At 43.3% G+C, this 24,693-nt stretch overlaps 2 protein-coding genes across 4 annotated transcripts; one reads left to right on the top strand and one right to left on the bottom strand.

The window, feature by feature from the left end:
- The first annotated feature begins 1,505 nt into the window (after positions 1-1,505).
- LOC692958 (26S proteasome non-ATPase regulatory subunit 14) lies at positions 1,506-3,654 on the top strand. Its single transcript, NM_001046798.1, is given in 4 exon segments — positions 1,506-1,601; positions 1,727-1,931; positions 2,145-2,301; positions 2,906-3,654. Coding segments are annotated over 3 exon segments (936 nt in total). The 5' UTR covers positions 1,506-1,601; positions 1,727-1,753; the 3' UTR covers positions 3,507-3,654.
- On the bottom strand, positions 3,645-22,578 carry LOC101738145 (uncharacterized). 3 transcript variants are annotated; one of them, XM_004931723.5, is made up of 19 exons: positions 22,304-22,578; positions 15,007-15,122; positions 14,094-14,333; positions 13,852-14,014; positions 13,638-13,776; positions 13,130-13,342; positions 12,187-12,388; positions 11,496-11,670; positions 10,902-11,087; positions 10,209-10,368; positions 9,880-10,000; positions 8,776-8,907; positions 7,889-8,049; positions 7,136-7,236; positions 5,974-6,108; positions 5,396-5,560; positions 4,496-4,572; positions 4,344-4,427; positions 3,645-3,853 (listed from the first exon to the last, which is right to left on the bottom strand). In XM_004931723.5, the coding sequence occupies exons 1-19, from the start codon at positions 22,500-22,502 to the stop codon at positions 3,665-3,667; spliced, it is 2,958 nt and encodes a 985-aa protein (XP_004931780.2). In that variant the 5' UTR covers positions 22,503-22,578; the 3' UTR covers positions 3,645-3,664. The 3 variants fall into 3 exon arrangements, with proteins under 3 accessions (XP_004931780.2, XP_021207315.1, XP_062531757.1); XM_021351640.3 differs by lacking the exon at positions 4,344-4,427; XM_062675773.1 differs by lacking the exon at positions 4,496-4,572.
- Positions 22,579-24,693: the final 2,115 nt, after the last annotated feature.

The following is a 24,693-nucleotide window of genomic DNA, read 5'->3' as shown; positions in this document are numbered from 1 at the left end:
CCAAAAAAGTACTAGATTACCTGAAAAGACTGAATTCTACTAAAATATACCAAATAATTTTTACATACTAAATTCTGTTGCCAGTACCTCAGAATCTACCAAAAAAGTAGAAATCTACTAAATCTGGTCACGCTGCAAGTGACAGTATTGAATGACATTATTGACGCATTTGTGTTTACTTTTCCTATACTGGAAAGGCGAATGAATCATACCAAATGCTCTTGTCTGCTTTTTATTATTTTATAAAAGGCAAAATGAATTTACCTTACGGTAATTGTAGCCAGACGGCTGGCTGATCCTCAGACGGCTGGCTGATCCTTCGGCTGGTCGTAGGACCGTCGAGGCGATTCGCCCGGTCCTTGTGGATTGGGTGAATCGTAACAGAGGACGCCTCACTTTCCGGCTCACGCTTTCAGTGCTCACTGGGCATGGTTGCTTCGGTGAGTTCCTGCACCGGATTAGAGCCGAGCCGACGGCACCATTGTGATTGCGACTTGGACACGGCAGAGCATACGCTCGTCGCCTGCCCCGCATGGGAGGGGTGGCGCCGTGTCCTTGTCGCAAAAGTAGGAAACGACTTGTCGTTGCCGAGTGTTCTGGCATCGATGCTCGGCGACGACGAGTCGTGGAAGGCGATGCTCGACTTCTGCGAGTGCACCATCTCGCAGAAGGAGGCGGCGGGGCGCGTGAGAGACGCACAATCCCGCCGCCGTCGAGCGGGGGCCAGGGAGGCGGATCTCGCCCAAGCCCTGGCCCTCTAAGGTTTTCGGGTCCCCCCTCACATGTCGGTCTGGGAACCGGCGAGGGGGGCCTAAGAAGACGACGTGCAAGCTGCTCTGCACGCGTTTTACGCAAGAGCATCCGGGTGATGGAAGGCCGGCTATCCTCGACCCACGCTGGTTCTGGTCCAGTGGGGTATTCCGTAGGATAGCTCACTCTAACCGGCGCCATCTAGGCGGGCTTCGGATAGCCTGCCGACCGAGAGGGCTGGTGGTCGTGGCGCCGACGACCGCCGGTCCGGCGTCCAGAGGGGGAGGGTGATGGGAGAGATGTGCTCCGCACTAAACGCTTCACTTTCGCTAGCAACGTCGTCAGATTTGAGCCCCGTGTGCCCACCTACTAGTTAAGGTTACGCTGAAATAGCCTCTCAAGGCTTATCAGCTTAGGTAAGAAAAAAAAGACATCGAATTGTACGTTAATTAATGATGACTAAGAAACGTTCGGAAATTGATAGAGGAAGTTTCGCGTTGAACCTAGATTTTTTTAGGGTGTCATTGTGTTTTGTATTTTCATAAATATCCTGGACCATACTGTGATATTTTTTTTTTGTTTACTTGAAGAAAAAAAACTTTTCAAACGCTTAAGCTGAGAAAAAATATTTTTTCTGAATAAGATTTCTCTTTTTCAAAAGGTTCACATGATTAATGAACGGAAGTAAGACATGAGAAAGCATTTTCTGCGTGAGTTGAGTAAATGTCATTTTGTCAAACTAGTAGTCAAGTCACCCGAGGTTCATACTAAACTGATTCTTTGCATTACTGTGTTTTTTATATGTTATTTCTATTGTGAAATTTAACTAGAAGAAATACACTTGATTAGATGTAAGTAGCTACAAGAAAAAAAATTGGAGTCCTGCACAACTTTGGGATACCTACCCACCGCATCATTGTTTCGATTGCGCTTTCTGTGGCGATATGAGTACTGTTATGTTTTATATGTTTTGCAGTGTGAAAGTTAAGAGGTAGAAACTGAAATGGATCGTCTTCTTCGTCTTGGTGGTGGAATGGCGGGCTTATCACAGGCGCCACCTCCTACCGATGCTCCAGCAGTGGACACCGCGGAGCAAGTGTACATCTCTTCCCTAGCACTCCTTAAAATGCTGAAACATGGACGTGCTGGCGTTCCTATGGAGGTTATGGGTCTCATGCTCGGTCAGTAAAACAAGTTTTTCATGAAATTATTATGATTATAAACTTGGTAAATTAAATTAGATCTGTAACAAAATGTGAATACACATTCATTAAAATCACAAAATTCTATTTTTAGTAGTAGAAGTCGGTCTTAGTGACTAAAGTATTCAACCAAATGTACGATTTTATGTTGCCTGTATTTGTGGAAATTCTAAAGAAAATATTTTATTTCAGGAGAGTTTGTAGATGACTATACAGTTCGAGTTATTGATGTATTTGCTATGCCACAAACCGGGACTGGAGTATCTGTAGAGGCTGTTGATCCAGTCTTCCAAGCTAAGATGTTGGACATGTTGAAACAAACAGGACGACCCGAAATGGTTGTTGGATGGTTAGTGTCTTTAAAGTAAATTATACAAAATAAGAATTACAATAATATTGAAAAGAAATAAGTCAACATTGCACAATGACATTCAAAACAGATTATTATTTTAGTTTTTATAATACTTAATCAACTTTGTATGTCTAAGATGTTAGTTTTCTGTTAAGATATATGGCGAAATATATTGTGGTGCTAAGGTGTCTTATGAGCTTGCTCTTATAAATGAAGTACCACTACCCTACTTATCTTCTACAATGATGCAGCGTTGACTTTAGGTTTAAAGGATGGGGACAATCTTTTCACCATACAATTGGGACATAGACCTCATGTCTTAAGGTGGGTGGCAGTTTTGACATAATTACTTCTAAGCTTTTTTATTATTATTGCTTAGACGGGTGGATAAACTCACTCCGCACCTGGTGCTTAGTGGTTACTGGAGCCCATAGACATTTACAATGTAAATGTCACCATCTTGGTTTGCATACATAAACTTAAAGTAAATTATAAGAACTTTACTAATTTATGTAGAATATAGTATTCTGCCCATAGCATAGGTTTTGACACTGGATAGTTGTTACTATTGTGATGTTCATTGTTCAACATTGATTTACAGGTATCATTCACATCCTGGCTTTGGTTGTTGGTTATCTGGTGTGGATATCAACACTCAACAGTCATTTGAAGCATTATCGGAACGTGCAGTAGCTGTTGTGGTTGATCCCATCCAGTCGGTAAAGGGTAAAGTTGTGATAGACGCGTTCCGCCTTATCAACTCAAATATGATGGTACTTGGACAAGAGCCCAGACAAACCACCTCAAATCTCGGGCACCTCCAGAAACCATCTGTACAAGCTCTTATACATGGATTAAATCGTCACTACTATTCAATTAGTATAAATTATAGAAAGAACGAGTTGGAACAAAAAATGTTGTTGAATTTACATAAGAAGTCCTGGATGGATGGACTAACTTTATCTGACTACAAAGAGCATTGTTCTGTTAATGAGTCCACAGTTACCGACATGCTGGAATTAGCTAAAAACTATAATAAGGCTTTAGAAGATGAGGAGAAGATGACTCCAGAACAATTAGCCATTAAGAATGTAGGCAAACAAGATCCTAAAAGACATTTAGAGGAGAAAGTGGATGTGCTCATGGCCAACAACATAGTCCAGTGTCTAGGAGCTATGCTTGACACTTTGGTATTCAAATGATTTTTGATGTGACAGACAGTATATACAATAAGTCTTAAAATAACTAGGATGGTTATCTTTAACACGTCTCATGGTTTTGTAATGTAAAAATAACTGTACTATTTTACTGAATTGTACCTAAAACACTAAATAAAAGTCTTTATTAGTGATAACATTTATTAATTAAACAATTTTTGTGCTCCTATTTCATTTTGAATTTTTATTAGTCTCTTTTTAACTGTAGGATAGTACTTTAAATTTGTGAAATCTATGTCAAACATTGGTTGTTGATTCTTTTGAGAGTTGACAATATTACGAATGATAGATTTCAATTTTTGAAATGCTTCTTCATTATCGTCCACTACGATCTGATGAGTAATAAAACATATATGCACATATAACATTTTCATCATTAAGTTCTGCAAGTCAAGGCATCCGCAATCAAGACACTTAAAATCAACAAAAATTATCATCAATGGGAGAAATTGCCATTTTCGTATTGAGGACAGACATTTCAAGGCAATCGGAGCTTTGCTGATGTAATGCTGTTGTGAATCAGTCATGAGTGCGATCGGTAACTACTTAACTTAAGGTGGAAAGTATATTCACCCATACTCTTATTATAATAAAATCATATTGTAATTAAAACAAAAAAAAACTCGGTTTGTGCAGTGCCAATGCTCTTAATTAAATATAAAGAAAATAAGTAATAAGGTGGTGTCTGGGCTAAAGGCATTGTAAAAAAATTGGGCAATCCAAAAAAAATCTGTTGGATTTCGTAAGTTCTAACAGACATTATGTAAGTAAGTTCTGGATTTAGGGTATGTACATTACAAGGTTGTTGGTTTGTATACATACAGTGTCCCAGAAAAGACCTGGACATTTTCGATGGATTTCATCGTAATCATCTCTTATATTTGTTGTAAAAGATTCGCTGGGTATCTGTGAAACAAACATGTATTGTCAGGAAAACGGTTCTCCCATATACACAGCAAAATATCAATAGTTACTTTTTCATAAAAATCCATTTGATGAATTATTGAATCTGGATTATCGATTTTGGTATCGTGTCGTTGCACCGTTTCCGCTGTAAAAATATGAGACAAGATTATTATAATGCACCAGCTGACCCGGCAGACTTCGTAGCGCCTCAATCGATTAATAAAGGACCTAAACTTTTGTATAAAATAAATTTAAAACAAAAGGAATCCGTCCGACGCGGGCCACATCAACAAATTTACTATTTTTATTTAATTCCGAGCATTTTCATATTTACCTTTTTAAACCTTCTCTGAACTTCCACAAGCCGTTTTCGAGTTTTAGCGAGACTAACGAACAGCAAATAATTTATATATATTTAGATACTCTCATAGAAGCGATTATTATTAAAATATACTCTCCGAATTTGGAATATGGCTACCTTTTATTTGACAGAAGTTTTAAAATTATTATACAGTGTGGGTAGTTTTTTTTTCTACAACTGCGGGTATTTATTTATCAGTTTACTCCGAGGCGAAGTGGAGCAATGTTACGCAAAACAATATAATATAATATAACAATATAAGATAATAAGCAAACTATACGCAACTATTTCGTAATAATCACTGCGTCAGGATCTACACTATAGCATAGTGACATGACTCCTTATGAGGACATTGCTAAACCCTACAGCTAGTATCAAATGGTAGAAGTTCTATTGTCAAAGAGTTCAAAGGATTTTTATTAATAAATGGCAGTTTTAAATACCTACATACATACAAATGAAGTGGGAGTGAATGCTTCCGTATAACATTTTAGTACAACTATTTCACACTAATTATATGTAGTAATTCTTCAAAAAATGATATAGAGAGCGACTACGAGATTTTCTCAAAAAAAATTACAAACTAATATACAAAAGTTAAACTCACTATAAGAAATATTTCTTGCATCGCTGGATTGCATCAGGCCTGTTTCAGTCAGAAATGCAAGCCAGAGATCTTGGTCATCGAGTGATCCGCCTGATCCGAGTCGTGGAAGAGCCCGCGCAGGCCACGGTAGTCGAGTGCTAATTGAACGTATGTTTTTTGTGTTTGCTGTGACATAGAAATTAGGAAAATGTTTGTACACAACGTTTCAGATTTTTAGATTTTGACTTTAAGTAGTATCCTTATTAAATTTAATAAAAATCTTACGTTACGGACGTTTTTTCCCGGTTAGGGTACCCCTCCGCATCGTTCTGTAAGGAACTTCGTTCCAAAATTTGAATAGGTACTTACTAATCGTATGCCTACAGATACTTATGTGGATGTTGAAGTTCGTGTAAGGTTGACCGAAGATTTGCCAATTGAGAGATTAAAAAAGAATATGTATCGACAATCGACTCAACCTGGCTTTTTTGTAATGTAGCCAATTACTACAATACTAATTGCTACACAAATTTAATCTAAGTATTTCTATTCTTAGCTGAATGAGTGTTTTATAACTTCGTTTCTCCAAAGCATTTTACCTTCCTTTTCCGTCTGAGGTTCGATCAGCATTCCACTAGGGTCAACATAATTTTTGTTTTGTCCATTGTTGTTATCTTGTGAAATGAATGTTACCGATTTCGAGGATTTCGAACCGTCGGGAACGACTGACAACCCTAAAATACACGTTTTTAATGAAAAAAGTGAGATCTTAATCGTAACTCATTTTAAAAATATTAGATTCTTTCGTTGGGTTCCGTTCAATTTCCGGTAGGTGTTTTCATTTTTACCCCCCGTGGCCGGGTATCTGTCAACTGTGATTTCCCACCGATTATTTTGCAAGAATTTTGCTTTGTTTATTCTAAGTTAATTTGGACGTTGACTGATGTTAATTTTATTAAAACCAATAAGCTTAAATGTAGAAAATAATTACAACAAAGAATTTTATATTTCGAAGAGATGAATGCATTAAATAGTCTGTATCAGTTTGAAAGTGGAGTGTAATTATTTTAAAGAGTTAAAACTTTTTGGTGGAAATTAAGAAATGAAGTCTTATCTCTTTTCTGCAAAACGAGTTTTAGCATAGAGTTTAGACTGACAGTTGTGAATTTCTCGTCATTGTTCAAAACAGTTTGCTTATCTCTCCACATGAAACGAAGACCCATAAAAGTTCCATAGTTATCAACAGATAGATGTTTTCGTTGATCGGCCAATTATAGGTTTGTTTTGTAAAAATTACTCAGATTAAGTTTTAAATTGTTATTTTAAATTGATTTTATATACCTAGTAATAATTTACGCAAGCTTTTAATGTAAGGATTAGGCGACATTTTAAAATAAATATTAATTTTGTCTTGTAAGAGTTATAAAATACTATATTTGTGCGAATTCATAATGATTGTGCAGATTTATTTGTAGAGGTAAATAGTTTGGTTAATTATGGATGAAGTTGAGATACCAAATTACTGTTTTTTCGGGACATTTGTAATGAGCTCTTCAAGTAATACATTATTTTCAGATTACGGTGTTTCTTTAAAAACTAAATCTACTCAAGCTTGTAGTAACATGTTCATTGGTGTCACAAATCTTAGTAGGACTGAAGTTTAATGTGACGAGATAAGATTATTTATTTCCTGAATTTTTTATCGAAACCAGGCGTCTCGGAGCATCAGATGCATCTACTTTTATAAGTACACATAGATACCTTTCCAAGTAGACGATGCATATCTACTAAAATCCACACTCTTCGGGCGGTAAATACTTGGTTGTTTGTCGTTTTTAGATTTTGTTGGTTTAATTTCAGTTCTAAAATAAATGTTTTATGAATATTTGCTACTACTTCCGGTATCGAATTTACGAGGACGATTTTAGTATTGAGTTATATCGATGCGAATACAATAGTACAGTGATTTCCTATTTGCATTTCAACAAATTTCGATTAAAATATGATAACGTAATATTTTTTGCCCCACCTATTCGTTAGTAACCTAAGGGGCTCTTCCAGCTACACTCGGGCGGGTGGGTGAGCTTACTAGCACAGCTTGGGAATTTGCTGACACTTGGCATAGAAAGAGCAGTGATTCGTTGGATCTACCACCGGATCGGAATCGTGACCTTCTGAGAAAATCCGACGAGAAACTGTGGTTTTTCTATGGGCTACGTTGCACGTCGAACTCTCAGACTCTCGACGCGAACGGTGACCGGTGCTTGGAGAGACTAGAAGTACCGAGAGTGGATTCCTGAGGTTCCGATAAGACATGTTTAGAACGACGGTGGCTTTGCGTTGCTCCGTCGTCTGGGCCGGTTATGTAATTCGAGGCGGCCACGATAAGAGGGATATGGTATGGCGACCCTTTTGTGAAGAAATAATAAAGTTTTAATGCTTTGCGAATTATAAGTGGTTAAGTTAATCCAACCAAACATTTCTATGAATAGTTTAAAATAACCAAACACAAACTTTTTAATTTGGCTCCGTTCTTGATAGGAACTGTGTTCGTTTTCAAAACTAAAATACTCATCGGTCCCCTGCGATTCTTTATATAAAGAATAGAGACTTTCGTTTATTTGGCTTGGTTTTTCTTGGGTTGGTTTACACGATTCCTCTGACGATGTACCACTCTGTTTACAGTAAATGTTTTTTTTAAATAGTAGTAAATACAAATTTTTACTGATTCCATATCTACTTTGATGCATACAAGGAATAAATATCAATCTCACATACCCGGTCCACTTTGATGCATACAAGGAGTAAATGGTATTTTATTTCTATGTATGTATTAAGGCTTGAAATTTTTCGAAAAATTAGTTATGAGGACAGTTTACTTTTATCCACTTAGGTGCATGGTGAAGTTTTAAAATTCCCGGCTGTCAAAGTTTGTAACTGTCCCTTTATGATTGCTCAAGGTGCCTTTTTATATTATAACACAAGAGACTCAGTTTTATTTAAAACTTTAACATTTTATGACGTTTAAAAAATAAATTGTTACGATTTAAAAAGCAAAGCATCCAGTTAATAATAACATATTTGGCCATGATAAATAAAATTATCAGACACTTTGAATCCAGTCTAGATCGTTCAGACTACTTATTCGGTAACAATAAAACTGTGCTTCTTCAGCCAGGTGAAAAATATATTAAGCTAAAATATTTCCACGATTTAGACTATATTTTAGAAACGTTAAATATTTCTAAAAATAATAAGCCCGTGATTAAATCACATAAGCGTTTTAATTGCGTTTGCGGACTGAAAAAAACCATATTCGAATATTTTTTACTTTTTTCACTATCACTATAGTACCTAATAGATAACATGTTATTAATTATTTAATTTAAAAAAATACGAACACACGACATTAGCGTAAACGTATTGATTCCATTTGCATAGTTTCTCACGGCCTTCCTCACTTCGCTGTCCATCATTAACGAGCACTCGGATTCTATTATGAACTCGCTGTGTTCTTTCCCTTCTGGTAGGCACTAAAATCGTAAAATTCTATACTTTTTTTTCAAGTCTTTGATTCACCCATCCAATCAATCACTCACGTGTAGTAGTCGCGACTTTAAGCTTTTTGAATAAACGGTTACAGGCCAACCGAAAAGGACTAGCACAGTCCTATGGCTATTTTTCTCAAGGAGCGTTGATGTCAGATAGGCGATCGGCCGTAAAATTATAAGTCAGTTCAAACTATCACAGTGATACGTGGTGTGTTTACCTTATAAGTGGGTGAAGACTAAGTGGATAAAGACAAGTATGTAACATATCTTAACAAAATAAAGCGCTAAAAATTTATAGACAAGAATACAGCCCATATTAATTTATTGCGTATCTGAATGAACAAGCTCACGGTCACTCATCTTAAGATATGAGGTCTAAATCTCAATTTGCATAACGGCTGATCAACTCTTCAATGACTGCTTTTCGGCAAAAAATAAGAAGATGCAGGGACGTTTCTTTGTGAGCTTACAATACATCCTACGGTCATTAAAAGGCAATTGCGATTTCAGGACGCTCGTACAATACTAAAAGAACGCTAATTATCATTCGCCGATGTATCCTTAGTCGTATTTTACGAAACCTACGAGAAATGGCGGTGGTGTTATTTTTAACACTAGAGAAAGAGAGAGAGAGAGAGAGATAGAGTGTATTCTTTATTGTACACCCAAATACAAACAGTGCGATACATTAAATACAAAAAAGTACAACTGGCGGTATTAACTGGCGGCGCTAAGAGCGATCTCTTCCAGACAACCATCAGGTGGACAAGAATCATTTGGAAACGAACTACGCGTGGTGTACCAATCCAGTGAAACTACACTACGGTATGATGTCACAAATGCCCGGGGGGCGCACATAACCGCTGCCCGCAGATTACGTCTCTGTTAGATTATTCACTGAGTCACTACAGTGCAGTGCATTTCACCTAACATACAGTACTGCTTTATACAAACCATAATAATTTCATTCAGTATTCCGGTTATAATTATGCGTCCAGAAAGCAATACTTGCAGCGTCGATCGTTCCAAGTGATTCATCATGGAAGCTCGGTCTTTTTGGGCTGCGTCACGTGACCTTAAATGTATGTAAGTTTTGGAAGTTTTTGATGTTATAAGTGTATAAACTGTATGAATTTACAACGGTAAATAGATGTTTAAATTTCTGTAATTTTATTTATTGTAATGTATCACATTATAAATTGAATCACCTATCAAGAAAGTTGTTTAGTTTAATAAATTATAAAACGTTATTAAAATTAAATTTTTTTTTGTATGTTGCTTACGCTTTTCTCTCGAGTTGCCTCTTAGCCAAAGTCGCTTTGTCTCTGTAAGAAGCCAGAATTAAATACGGTCGCAGTCCGCGTAACTTCAGCATCAAAGCACCAAGTAAATCCATGGCTACAATTTTCACTTTACCGTCCTTCACAAAAGCTTCCTCACGACCTGGATGAAGAATGCGTTTTTTATTTTATTAATACTACTTCCTACTCATTTATTGGATTCTTTATTTTTATTTCGTTATTTGTACATCCAAGATGTGCTGTTATAGTTTGCGGAAACTATTATTCTTGGAATATATTTGTGTTGTTGCCGAATACTTGCAGATATTCAATATGTTTTTTCCATGTATTACAGTGCAAACACTGCCTGCCTTCAAGCAAGACAATGTCGTTGGCAAAAAACATTAGTTTAAGGGCTTTCAGTGTGAATTATTTTATTATAACAAGTTTTAATTTCATTCGACTTTCAAAAATACGATTAAGCAAAATAGTAAACAAGCGTCAAAGAGATTGCAGATAAATTAGACTAATGGCTCGTGCGATGGCGAGGGCGAGACGTAAGAAAGCCGAAATGCAAATTTTTATGCTCGTGACGTGAAATGTTCAAGTAGTGTTTGTCATGTAGTGTGTGTGTTAACGAAGCTGTATACTATACTGTACTGTGATCTACAATAAAACTAATTTAAATGGGATTACTTAGCCCATATGAATCGCCGTCTCGTTCACCGTAAGTCAAAAATTCACCGGCCAGCAGCATGTCGTCAAATTTGTCCCTTGAAATTTCAATGAAATTGACGGAATGATGGTTAAGCGCTGTTGTGTGTTGTTTGCCAATTTCTATGTTTGAAGGAAATTCTTTGGACAGACGTCGCATAAAGGATCCTGTGAATTTAAAATATGAGACTGATCCAAACACCAATACTGTTCGTCTAAATTTCGTGACGAGCACACTGAAATAAACGAATTAAATCGTTTTCTGAATTCGTATGTACAGTTGTCGTTTTTGTTAGGTTTATTCTATTCAAAATTAACGTTATTATTGAGGCCTATAACTTAATGGATCAAGTATTTAGCTGGCGTTTTTAGATATTTTACGAGTTTGAAAATTTATTTGACTATTCAAAAAAAATATTATAACAGAATGGAACCCATTCACTATCTGTCCGAAGCGCTATAGAAGCGGTAGCCACTACTTTTGTCATTGGCCTTGTCAGCAGATTGTTTGAGCGGCGGTACTCCTTCTGTCAGACGAGAGACATTATTGTTTGTGATGCAACACGACAGTCTTACCTTTACCAACAGCTTCGTATCCCACTAGAACTACAATAGATACATCTGTGGTATCTGCAAAGGGTACAAAAGGAGACACGCGAGCTCTTGATAACTGCTCGATGTACAACAAACGAAGAAGACGCCTCAGAGCAAATGTGGTTACGTCAGGGGTCATTTCCATTTTTAAAGTTCGCTGGTAAATATTTAATTAAAAGTGGGATTAGTGATATGAGCGTTGAGTAATATGAATTTAATTATGAAAGTGAATTTAAACAATTTTTTTATTCCTTAAATGGGTGGACGAGCTCACAATCCACCTGGTGTTAAGTGGTTACCGGAGCCCATAGAAATCTACAACGTAAATGCGCCAACCATCTTTGGATATAAGTTCTAAGGTCTCAGTATAGTTACAACGGCTGCCTCACCCTTCAAACCGTAACGCATTACTGCTTCACGGCAGAAATAGTCGGGGTGGTGGTACCTTACCTGTGCGGACTCACAAGAGGTCCTACCACCAGTAAAAAGCGGAAAAGAGAATACACCATTTTTATCTACTATTATTGTTTGTCAAGTATGAATTCCATTAGACTACATTTAACTACAAAGAAGAGAAATTTCTATCGTTGCTTTGTTATTTCCGATACAAGTAACACAAGCAGCATTCAATTGTGTTTGTGCTGAGAATAAAATAAATAGTCAACAAAGAAACCTGTTCAATTGGATCCAGCTCTTCAGCATCCAAGCTCATTAGGGCTGGAAAGGTATTGACTGTGACATCTTTATACCCGGGAGATGAACAAACTGGGTTGGCACGTAGATCCAATACTATTAATCGCCGCAACTGCCGCATGTACACGGCTAGTTCTAATAGCATGCTAAGGCGATTATTTCGGACGTGCAGCTCTCGAAGCCTAGTAGTATATGTAAAGCAGATAATAGACTTTGTTATTTTAATGTTGTAAGATGCATTTGAATATTCACAATATCATCACGAAAGTAGTATTGCTGAGGCTGAGCAAAATTTTGTTCTAATAGCTCTAGTTCATTTATTATGCATAATACTGTTTTATCATTCTGTATTTATATAGTTTATATATATTAAATTTCAAATTGTGGCCATATTGTTTCGATCTTTTAATTTATATTTTCAAAACTTAGAACTTAGAACTCTCTTGGCATTTCAGAGCTCTCTATTATAGTACAATTAAATTACAGAGAGTGTGAGTAGATCAAATAAATACGTGAATATCAATTATCGGGCAACTCGTATGGATGCACGGCGAGGATTTAGTGATTGTATTAAATTGTTGAATTCACAGTGAAATTAAAATTAAATTAAACTTTATTTAACATTAGGAAAGGCGGTTCAGAAATTTAACCAATTTAATTAAATGTAATACATTAACTTTATTAAACAGTTTATTTTTATAGAAAAATAAACCCGTGTACAGGGAATATCTTCATCACGATTAAAGTAATTCGGTTGCATTTAATATTATTACAGCAATCAGGAGAAAAATTACATAGATGTAGGAAAATTATATAAGATGTAGGATAATAATAGTTGCGAATGGAATATGAAAAAATAGGAGAAATAAGTCGTCGGTGTTACATGTCTGTAGTTTTGTTTCTAATGCTGTTTTTCTAATTACCTAGAGCATGCCGTAAACATTTTCATTGAACTTAGACTATTTTCATTCAGGTTAAGGTATTCAAGGTGCAAAAGGGTCCACAGTCCCGAGCGCGGTCCTAACTCGAAACTTGATATGTTATTGTATGAGACATCCAACCAAAGGAGATTGAGATTATTCAAATTTTCAAGCCGCTGTATATGATTGAAGGAAAGATCTAAGCGTCGCAAGCATCTGAAATATATTTTTGTAATTAACTAGCCGTACTTGTCCGCTTCGCTGGGTATTTAAAATTAACATTATCATTTATTGTCATTATTATTAGGGAGTCCAACACTCCTATAAATATTAGCCTATCCATTAAGTCATGTATAACGGAACATCCGTAAATATCACTGTAGATTTATATATTAGTATAGGTTTGGAAATAAAAGTGCTAAAATTAATTAAAACAATGGCTGTTTTCCAAGAACCTTCGTATTATGTTAGCTTTCAAAATACATTGCTACCGGTGAAGTGATTAAGGTACCTTAAGTTTTGCAGACCGCTAATACTCTTGATATTATTATGAGATAGGTCCAGTATTGTTATAGACCAGAAGGCGCTCAAATCATTGATTTTTTTAACTGAATTAAATTTATAATGTACTTCCGTTAAGAACCACTGTGCTGTAAAAATAATAACAGTCATAAAACAGGAAGCGATAACATTCGTTTTTGATAGATAGATATTAAAATATTTACGAGCGTCATATTCCAAGACTGTGCTTAGCCTGTTAAAGGATACGGAGAGGTATTGAAGGTATGGCAAGTGAGATAAGACGTTCAGTTCCACTAAATAGTTTGAAGAGAGATCAAGGTACACCAAATACTTATAATGCTCCAGCACTTCGATATTGACGAGATACTAAAAAGAAAGTAAACGTCAAATATAAAAAAAAAAAATTAAAATAAGGATTTTATAAGGAATGCGGAGCAGTGATAACCTTCGAGGAGAGATCCAATTTTATATAAACGAAGTCTCCCAATATAGGAATTCGTTTCAAATATGTGAGTCTCGGGGCGATTGCCTCCCGCGTGAGTACACCGCCGACAATCTCTGGTTCGTCGTCGTCACTGTGTACATGTACCACCGGTGAATACACATCGGCGTATAGCTCCGGAAACGTGTAAAAACATCCCCACAGTTGATCTTCATTCATCAACTGAGTGACGTTAATCGGAAACTGGAAATCAAAGGTGCTGTTAATATTGATTGGTATGAAAATTTCTTAAACAAAATTTCATTTAACCGAAAATTTGGATTGTGGAAAATGTTTTAGAAATACTAGCTATGGAAAACCCTTTTAGTTATGAAATCTGCCTACTCAAAGGAAATTTCTTACTCAAAGGAGGCGGTTGACCGACGGTCACTCTTCAGTCTATAATTTTTAGGGAAAAATATTTTTATAAAGATATTATATTTACTCTGTGATAAAATGTATTACGGTAGCATAAAGTTAAGCTTGAAGTAAATAATAATACGAGTATTACCATAAAATAATTCAATAGTCAGCGCATTTGTACGCGACAGTATAACTTTAAGCCAATCAAATGCAATTTATGGTCTAAAGTACATATGTACGTAAAATTAGATGTTTCATATTATTAGATACGGTATTAAAATTAATTCATTTATGTTCCACGCCTTTGCCTGGTAAGACAATTGCATGCAATAAAAATATAACAGAGCAATTTAAGACTCCTATTTTAACGCCGAAATTAGAATTTAATAAAATAACGTATAATACATACATAGTTGTATTTACTGATAAAAGAAACTAGTGAATCGGATAATCTTCTCAATAATCGATACTTTATTGTGATATAGGAGGCATTTGATGCGGAAAATGGGCTTACTTGTTCCTCGAACAAATCCTCTTCACTTTTGTTACGTAGTTCCGAGGGAACAAACAAATGTGTCGAATAGTTTTTTGCTGGCAAACCAATGCTTCGACGTCTCAATATGTTTTGACCTGAAATTTGATCTCATTTTGCTCGTAGATGCATAGAGTTATAGTAAGCCGTTTGTGGGTTAGCACATTTTTTGATAATAAGTTAATTAAATAGTTAGATCGTTTCTGATATCACCGTTTTTTTTTTTTTTTTTTTTTTTTTTGGTCAGGAGGAAATCGCCGGACTTCCGCCCTTTTCTGGGGATACTGGGCGGGGTATGTCAGAGTCGAACTGACTAAAACCTCCTGTCGCTCAACAACCAACGTCCAAACCTCGCATGAGACAGAACTCATGACAAGGCAAAGGGGGGAAAGTGAAGCGTTTAGTGCGGAGCACATCTCTCCCATCACCCTCCCCCTCGGGACGCCGGACTGGCGGTCGTCGGCGCCACGACCACCAGCCCTCTCGGTCGGCAGACTGTCCGAAGCCCGCCTAGATGGCGCCGGTTAGAGTGGGTTACCCTACGGAATACCCCGCTGGGCCAGAACCAGCGTGGGTCGAGGATAGCCGGCCTTCCATCACCCGGATGCTCTTGCGTAAAACGCGTGCAGAGCAGCTTGCACGTCGTCTTCTTAGGCCCCCCTCGCCGGTCCCCAGACCGACATGTGAGGGGGACCCGAAACACTTAGAGGGCCAGGGCTTGGGCGAGATCCGCCTCCCTGGCCCCCGCTCGACGGCGGCGGGATTGTGCGTCTCTCACGCGCCCCGCCGCCTCCTTCTGCGAGATGGTGCACTCGCAGAAGTCGAGCATCGCCTTCCACGACTCGTCGTCGCCGAGCATCGATGCCACAACACTCGGCAACGACAAGTCGGTTCCTATTTTTGCGACGAGGACACGGCGCCACCCCTCCCATGCGGGGCAGGCGACGAGCGTATGCTCTGCCGTGTCCAAGTCGCAACCACAATGGTGGCACTCTGCCGTCGGCTCGGCTGTGATCCGGTGCAGGAACTCACCGAAACAACCATGCCCAGTGAGCACCTGCGTAAGCCGGAAAGTGAGGCGTCCTCTGTCACGATTCACCCAATCCACAAGGACCGGGCGAATCGCCTCGACGGTCCTACGACCAGCCGAAGGATCAGCCAGCCGTCTGGACCATGACTCCAGCACGGACCGCCGAGATTGGGCCCTCCGTGCTCTGACCACACTGGGGCTGGGACGCGCCACGCCCCGGGCACGAAGTTCAGCCCGCCACCTATAGTCAGCGGCGAGCGCCTCCGCTTCCAGAACCCAAGGCGGCGTCCCAGCCAGTACACACGCCGCCTCAAAGGAGATGGTGCGATAACCACGGATGACCCTGACCGCGATGGTGCGTTGCGGCCGTTGCAGCAGCTTCGCCACCCCCACGGCCAGGGACTGGCCCCACACGGGCGCCCCGTATAGGGCCATTGATCGCACCACCCCCGTATAGAGACGGCGCGTCACCTGGTCAGGCCCCCCGACGTTGGGCAGAAGCCGGCTTAGCGCGCCGGCCACCCCCAACAAACGAGGGACCAGGTTCTGAAAGTGAGCACGGAAGGTCCAACGACTGTCCAGAATGAGGCCGAGGTACTTCAACTGCACCCCGACCCCGATACGGACGCCTCCAACCACGATATGGGCATCGACAGGTGGCACTCTCCGGGGCCTGTGGAACCACATGGCCTCGGATTTACTGAGCGCCACGTCGAGGCCCAATCTCCTAATTTTGCCGACGACATGCGCCACCCCAGCCGTAGCAAGACGGGCAGACTCAGCAAAACTCCCCCCCCGGGCCACGACCAACGTGTCGTCCGCGTAACATATTACGCTCAGGCCCGGGAGGAGGGCACCTCTCAGCACCCAGTCATACCCGATATTCCACAAAAGGGGGCCGAGCACCGACCCCTGTGGAACACCGCGCACGACCGGGAACCGGTGCAGGATCCCACCATGTCCGGTACACGTGACCGATCTGTCCTCTAAGTAGGAACCCACCAGCCGGCGAAGGTAGGGGGGCACTCTATGTCGTTCCAGCGCCCCCCCTATCACGGACCAGGGCAGGGTGTTAAACGCATTGGCGATATCGAGCGACACCGCCAAAGCCACCCCACCCCTGGAGACGGCCTCCTCCGAGAGGGCCCGCACGCGAAGGATCGCGTCTACCGTTGAGCGGCCCTCTCGGAAGCCATACTGCTCCGCCGACAGATCGGGTCCCACCCCGACCAGATGCTGGATGATGCGGGCTGCCAGAATGCGTTCCAGCAGCTTGCCCACCTCATCCAGCAACACGATGGGACGGTACCCGGCGGCAGTATCCGCCGGGCGCCCCTCCTTTCTCAACAGCACGAGTCTGCCCGTCCTCCACGATGAAGGAAACCGTCCCGACTCGAGGCAGGAGTTGTAAAGTCTCAAGAGTCGGTCCCCTAGGGCACCAAGAGCCAAGGCCCAAACCCGGCCATGGACGCCATCCGGGCCGGGTGCAGTGTCCTTCGCGCACATTTTGCGAACGGCCACACGGAGCTCCGCCCCCGTTATATGGGGCACCTCAGCAGGGACTTCGCCGTCGTAGTCCGGCGGCGCGTCCATAGCGGGAGCGACAAATCCCTCCCGCTCCTGCGGGAAAAGCACCGAGACGATGTCCCGCAGCTGCTGAGGCTGGAGACGCTCCGTGATCGGGGGGGCCCATGGGCGCATTTTATTGCGCACCATATGATAGGGCCGCCCCCACGGATCCTCATCCAGCGTCTCCAAGAGACCCTCCATGTGTTGGTTCTTGGCTCTTCTGATGGCCAGCTGCAATGCCCTCTGCGCGACGCGGAATGCGCCGTGCAGCCGGGCCTCTGCTGCCGCGAACGCAATCGGATCGTTGCGCCGCGGCAGGCGGCGGCGGCGATGCCTGGCGCACTCGCGCCTCGCCCGAACGCACTCCACGCGGAGTTGCGCAATTTCGGGCGACCACCAGTACGCCTGGCGATTAGGAAGTCGAGGGCCGATCCGGGGCATCGACGCATCACAGATGCGACGCATCGTGTCCCGGAACCACCCTGCCTCTCCCTCGACCTCGACCGGGTGTGGACGCATGGGCGCCCACGCCGCCACCGTAGAGGCTTCCATCAGGAGCTCCTTATTCAGGCGCTTCAGTGCCCACTTGGGGAATGACCGGGACGCACCACGGGGGTAGTCCCCGTGGACGTCCGCGACTGTGGAGCGGGCGGAGAGATCAAACCGAATATATCGGTGATCTGACAGTGTCTCCGCCCCCTCCAAAACTCTCCAGTCGCGGATACGGCGTGCGATGGCCGGGCTTGCGAACGTAACGTCCACAATAGACTCGCCCTGCCACCGCACGCACGTCGCAACCGAACCTCTATTCAACAAACAGAGACCGGCCGCGTTCGCCCACCTCTCCAGTAGCCTACCACGAGCGTCCGAGCGGGGGGAGCCCCATGCGACAGACTTCGCATTGAGATCCCCCGCGAGAATCACTGGACGGGGAGCGAGGCGGCGAGCAATCGCCCCGATCCCGCCCAGGAAATGCCCGAACTCGACAGTAGGCCTGTTCGGAGAGAAGTACGCCCCGATCACGACGGTCCCTTCCAACTGCACCGCGACGAACCCTTGGCCCCTGGTCACCATCGCCAGGGGGGGGATCGCCGCGTCTCTTCTTATGGCTATGGCCGCCAGGCCGCCATCGTCCCCGAACCAGCAATCATTTGCCGGGGGAACGAAATATGGCTCGGCGACCACAGCCACATCTATAGACCACTCCGCCATACTCTGAGACAGCATGTCCTGAGCTCTGGCGGAGTGGTTCAGGTTTCCTTGGAGGAAGCGATAGGTGCGGTCCATTACTGTTGGACCACATCCATCGCTCCCTCCCCTTCACCGCTGCCCCCACCCTCCGGCACCGGTGCCGCAGCGGGGATTACAGCGTTGGCCAGTGCTCCTCTGGCCAACTTTCTCCTCTGCCGGCGCTTTGACTTCCGGTGCCGGTTGCGTTCGGTGTTATCACCGGACGGGAGGCACGCCTTTCCTCCCGCCCGGTGGTTAGCCCCGCGCCCGGCCGCAGCGCACAGAGCGCAGTGCGGGGCGGCCGCGCAGGACGCCGCTTTATGGCCCGGCTGGCCGCAGCGGAAACACAGACCGCTGCGGTCAACCGAGCTAGTGCACCTGGCGAGACCGTGTCCGGTGCTAAAGCACCGGAGACATCGCCAGGCGCGTGGTTCAAGCAGGCGCACGTGGGCCGCTATCCAGCCCACGCGCAGCCTGCCTGGATTCCCCGACGGTCCCCCGGGCGGAGGAGCAGCCAGGGAGGCAGCCGTCTCCAACGGGCAACGCACCCACACTGAGCTGGCCCCGTTATAACCACGGCGCAGCTCACCCACGGTTACATTCTCCGGTGCACAGTTGCCCTGGGTAGCGACGGCCGCTCTCACCTCATCCCTGGTGGTGCAGTCGTCCAGGCCGGTCACTCTTAATTCCGCCATTTTTACCGGCCTGTGCACCCGCACCTCCTCCTCAGGCAAGACCATACGGAGCTTCGCCGCCAGACGCTCCGCGATGCCGGGACTATCGGCACCGGGACACTCTAACAGCTTGGCCCCATTGGCCGTCTGCCTGCTGCGGAGGCCCTCCTCCGCCCCAATCTCGTCCAGGTTGACTGCTTCACGCGCCCGGGCCATCACATCATTATATGTGATGCCCTTGGCCTCAGCGGCAGGCAGTAAAGTTAGAACCACTGCCGCTGATCGCGGCGCCCGCGACGACTTCTTCCCTTTTTTTTTTGTTTTTTTGTTTTTCTTGGCGGCTACAGGTGCTCGACCCTGTTGGGGTGCAGCCTGAACCGCCATGGCCACTGGTGCTCTACCCATTTGGGGAGCTGCCAGTGAGGCCTTTTTGGCACCCCGCCGGGCCACCACGTTCCACCCCTCGTCCATGTCTGACGGGGGCGGAGGCAGCGGACGGGACTGGGGTGCTTGTGATGGAGGCTTCGCGTTAGCGCCGCCCCCTCGCTTAGTTCGATCCCGTCCCGGGCCCGACCTGGTGGCCGGAGCCCGTACGGGAGCGGAGCGGGTGGCCAAAGCACCCGTCACTGCCGGTTGCCTAACGTCGGCCGAAACAGTCACTCTCGCCTCGAGAGCCGCTAGCCTCCCGCCCAGCTTTTCTACTACAGCCTGGACGGTGCGGTTGATGACCTCGTCCAGGCTGAAGGTCTTCGGTTCTGGCGGAGCCAGCATCCGTGGCCCCGCGAGTGCTTGCTGCCGCGCGGCGGCGGTCGTCTCTCTAGAGCGCGGTGACGGGAGACGCGGACGCTCCTGTGCCGCACGCGGTGGTGGCAGCACAGGCCACTGATCACCAGTCAGCGCCGGGAGACGGGAGCTCCGAGGGGCTCCAGCGACCCAGGACGTCGCTGCTCCATCATCGGGCCGTTGCCGAGCTTGGAGCTGTGCTCGAAGTCTCAAATTCTCCGCCATCAGCTGTACCACCTGGTCATTGGCAGAAGCAACCGATGGCAGAACTTTCGAGACCTGCGAGACCACTTCTCGCAGTTTACGACCAGCGGCTTTGGTCTTGGTGCCATTGGCCGCGTATGATTTCACGGTCTTCATGGCCCTGTCTATGACCATGGCAGGATCCTGAAGGCCGCTCTCTTCCTCCTCTGTCGTCTGCCCATCCAACGAGGCGACAGACATTGACACTGATGATGGCGCCGGTGACGGCGCGCCCCTTTTCCGGGCGGGTCTCCCTCTAGGGGGCGGCATCTCCTCCGCAGCAGAGGCTGCATCGGAGATTACCAACACCTTTTCCGGCGGGGCATCTGCGCCAGAGGATGACGCTGGCTCCCCTACCCCCTCACGAGAGGAAGCTCGCCAAGACTTCCTCTTCCGCCTAATCTTCTTGGCGGTTGTCCCTTTCGGACCAGCCGCCTCGCCTTCGCTGACGAGCGCAGAGCGCGTCGAGCCAGCGCTGTCACACCTCGGTTCGACGGGTTTTCCGCTGCCCGTCGCACAGCCCCCTTCATCGTGGCATGCTTTGCCCCCCCCAGAATACGCGGGGCAGCATGCTCCCACCGAGGTGGAAGCACGGAGGGATTCTCCACCTAGGGTGGTACCCTCCTGGGGTAATTTTATTTTTAAGTTTGCCATCATTTTTTGGTCCTTTGTTATTTAACCAGGGGTCGGTCCCCTGGGACGGCCCTTACGACTGGACTCCCTCCAGCCACTCATCTCATCACCGGGCACGTCACAAGCTTAAGATTAGGGCATTTTTTATAGAGGTACACATCCTCGCGGCCCCTGCTAGGCAGCGGCCCCCGTCCCCTACTCGGTAGGGATTACGGTATGCTTCTACGAAGCCACGCCGGTAAACCGGTACCCCCCTCTGGAGGGCCTTCCCCTGTAGCCGCCAAGAGGCAGCCGGGGACATGGCAACCAGCGACCGGAAGGGAGTGCCCTCCGGTTCACTTCTCATCCACGTGGGGTCTACCATTGCTGACAGACCCACACGTCTGACCACGACGTGGCCACGCCGGCGTACCGGTACCCTCCTCTGGAGGGCCTTCCCCTTTAGCAGTCAAAGAGCTGCCGGGGACATGGCCTAGCCTCCAAAAGGTCTCCAGAAGGGAGCCTTCTCCCGCTTCACGCACCCTTTGTCCAGCAAAGGTGGGAAAAGGGAACACCGTGTGCAGTCTTCTTAGTTCGCGGCACCCCTCTGCAGACAATGCTGCTCCACGGTATCGGGGTGCACACTTAAGCCCCACCGCCGCGACAAGGCGAGACCACGTTGTGTGGGGACTGATATCACCGTAAAGCAAACACTCGTATTTAGGAAGAAATCGGTAAAAATGTATCGAAATCAATTTTATCGGGTGTGGACACTCTCTCCAATATTAAATATTGAATCTGAGCTTTTACCTCTATTATAATTTTCGATGCTGACATTGATTATTATTATTATTATTACTGATTAGTGCAACCTTAAACTACTGCAACAGTTGCTTATCCTTCAGTTTTTGCTAGACATAGACATAATTAAAACTACTTTTACTGGTCGCGGGCGACTAAGACGACCCCGTCAATACGAAAACTGTAGTATTCGTAACTTCGGAAATAATGTCACAAAAGACGCGAGATTAATGCATTAATAATTTTTTTTTTAATTGTTACTAAATATAATAGTTTCCTGTCAGCAACATTATTGTACAATTACCCTTGTTTACTTCTATAAAGCTTTTACTTTTACCTGATGCAAGGATGTCTAACGGCTGCATTGAGAGATAATTTATTTTCGAAACCTCTGCCCATGTTCTTAGCAAACTGCCCACACGAAGTCCACTGGCCCTCGTACGCTTTCGTTCTTTAAGTGTTTCCGATTCTATACTTTCAGTGTCTATACTTGTTTTTTTTATGTCCAACACAATATTGGGATGTCTACTAGTCATGTTAAATTATTAAATTATTTCAAGGTTGTTGTTTTTATCACGTCATATAACGACGTTTCTATTATGTACGAATATGCCAAAATCTAACATTTTGTATTTATTGATTTCATTTTAAAAAGAGGCTCAATACCTTTACAAAGACATCGAGAATATTATCTTTAGTTTTATTTTATTAGTTTTATTTATTATCATTTCAAGCAGATGAGTCAAGCCGCTACTTAGTGTAAAAATGTGGTTCACAAACTGATTTTAAATAAAAAAAGTTGTCGAAATACGATTTCATGAGCATACTTCCGGATATCGCTGGCGGCTAGTTAAGAGTAAAGGTGTTTTAATTATATTTTAAAATCAAAGCTGTGTCTGAAAAGCTCTTCCGAAAGAACTATGAGGTAACGAACTCTAGCTTTTGTTTTGCAGTCTCTTTTGAGGTTATGAAAACTACTCGCCGGTTTTGTAAAACACAGTACATTTTGGCTTTTAAATAGGTCTGGAAAGCTTTTAGACTCTAAATAATTGCGATGGAATGTCGTTGTTTGCTTACAGCCCATTTCTTTTTGTTTTTTTGTTGTATTTAGGTAGAAATATAACCTTACCTTAATTATTTTATAGTTTGATACCTTTTATTATGACAAATATATATATGTCCTATTAACTAATGTTATTATGACCTACTAAGATTCTCGGTGGATCGAGATTCCGATCCGGTTGTGGAATCATCGAAGCATTACTCTTGCTAGGGTTAGTGTTATTAAGTACTCCTAGGCTGAGCCCCGTGAGCTCATTGGAATGGCGTCTTAAGCTACCAAGGCTTAGGAAAAAATATATTTTTTTTATCTCATGCATACAAGTGAAAGTTTATATGTTGTTTCGTAGCCTAAACTCTGGCACACGATTTATCCGATCCACTTAAAACTTAGTCAAGTTTCTGTTGATTCTTCGTGAAAGGTTTTTATCATAAGAGAATTATCGCAATAAATGACCCGTAACTTTGTAGTTTCAACACTGGAGCGTATTATTATTTAGTGATCACTGCGAATGTTTAGTATTTTATATGAGTACTTTAATCGTTGCCGTAAAGAAAATACGTTCCGAAGTTTTATGTCAATCTTTTATTTTGAAAATGCAGTAAAATGGACTTTTAATTATTTTTTATGTAATGTACCAAAACCTAGGTACGGCACAATTATATTTAACGTTAAACGATAATTTTACCTAATAACTCTAAGAATAAAGTCCACTGACTTTACTTAGTGTCTATTAAGGCTATACACTTTGTTCATGTTGATGTGTGATGTAACTAAAGAAAATGCAGGTAGCACTAAATACGTTGTGTTCGTTAGGTATTACACCTCTATAAGCTGACTTGATGAATTAAAAATGTGATTTCTTAAAACTTTCTACGATCGCCGCATGAGTTTCCGTAGGTATATATATATATGTACTTATTCCCGATACTGGTTGATTACTGGTGTTAGGACGTCTTGTGAGTCCGCACGGGTAGGCACCACCACCCTGCCTATTTCTGCCGTGAAGTAGTAATGCGTTTCGGTTTGAAGGGTGGGGCAGTCGTTGTAACTATACTGAGACCTTAGAACGCATATATCAAGGTGGGTGGTGGCATTTACGTTGTAGATGTTTAAGGGCTCCAGTAACCACTTACCACCAGGTAGGCTATGAGCTCGTCCACCCATCTAAGCAATAAAAAAAATTAAAAACCTAAAACGTCTCGTAGCAATTGACTCGTAGTAGGTTTCATCCCGTAACTTTTGTTTTAAGATTACGACAAGATTTGTCCCGGGATGAGCTCTCTGTCCGTAGTAGCCAAGCAACTTATTACGTTTACATTTAGTGGATACCACCAACTGAAACTAGGTTAATATATCGAGTTTTATGATTTGCGAGGAGGAACATCACGTGTAGTCGCGATCCTCAGCAGCGAGGGAAAGATATAGAAACGCACACCGTTTTAGCATAAGTATACCTTTTAATGTTCTGTAATTTTATATTAATAAATGTAACATATCTGACGTTTTATGAATTGACTAGCGACCCGCCCTCGCTTCGCTTCGGAAACATTAAAACACACATGAAACCAAAAAAAAAAAATAAAAAATAAAAATAAAAAAAGTAGCCTATGTTCATCAGGGACAATGTCGGCTTCTAATGGAAAAAGAATTTTTCAAATCGGTCC

Source organism: Bombyx mori, chromosome 3, assembly GCF_030269925.1.
Source record: "Bombyx mori chromosome 3, ASM3026992v2".
Taxonomy (NCBI): Eukaryota; Metazoa; Arthropoda; class Insecta; order Lepidoptera; family Bombycidae; genus Bombyx; species Bombyx mori.
This window is presented reverse-complemented; position numbering and strand designations above follow the sequence as displayed.

Bases quoted from the DNA above. Each gene is read 5' to 3' on its own strand.
- LOC101738145 (XM_004931723.5), bottom strand. From the start codon at position 22,502: ATGACTAGTAGACATCCCAATATTGTGTTGGACATAAAAAAAACAAGT. The intron at 14,015-14,093 runs GTTATCACTGCT...CTTTCTTTTTAG, and splicing joins AATTGGATCTCTCCTCGAAG to TATCTCGTCAATATCGAAGT. The intron at 11,088-11,495 runs GTAAGACTGTCG...TTAAATTCACAG, and splicing joins ATACGAAGCTGTTGGTAAAG to GATCCTTTATGCGACGTCTG.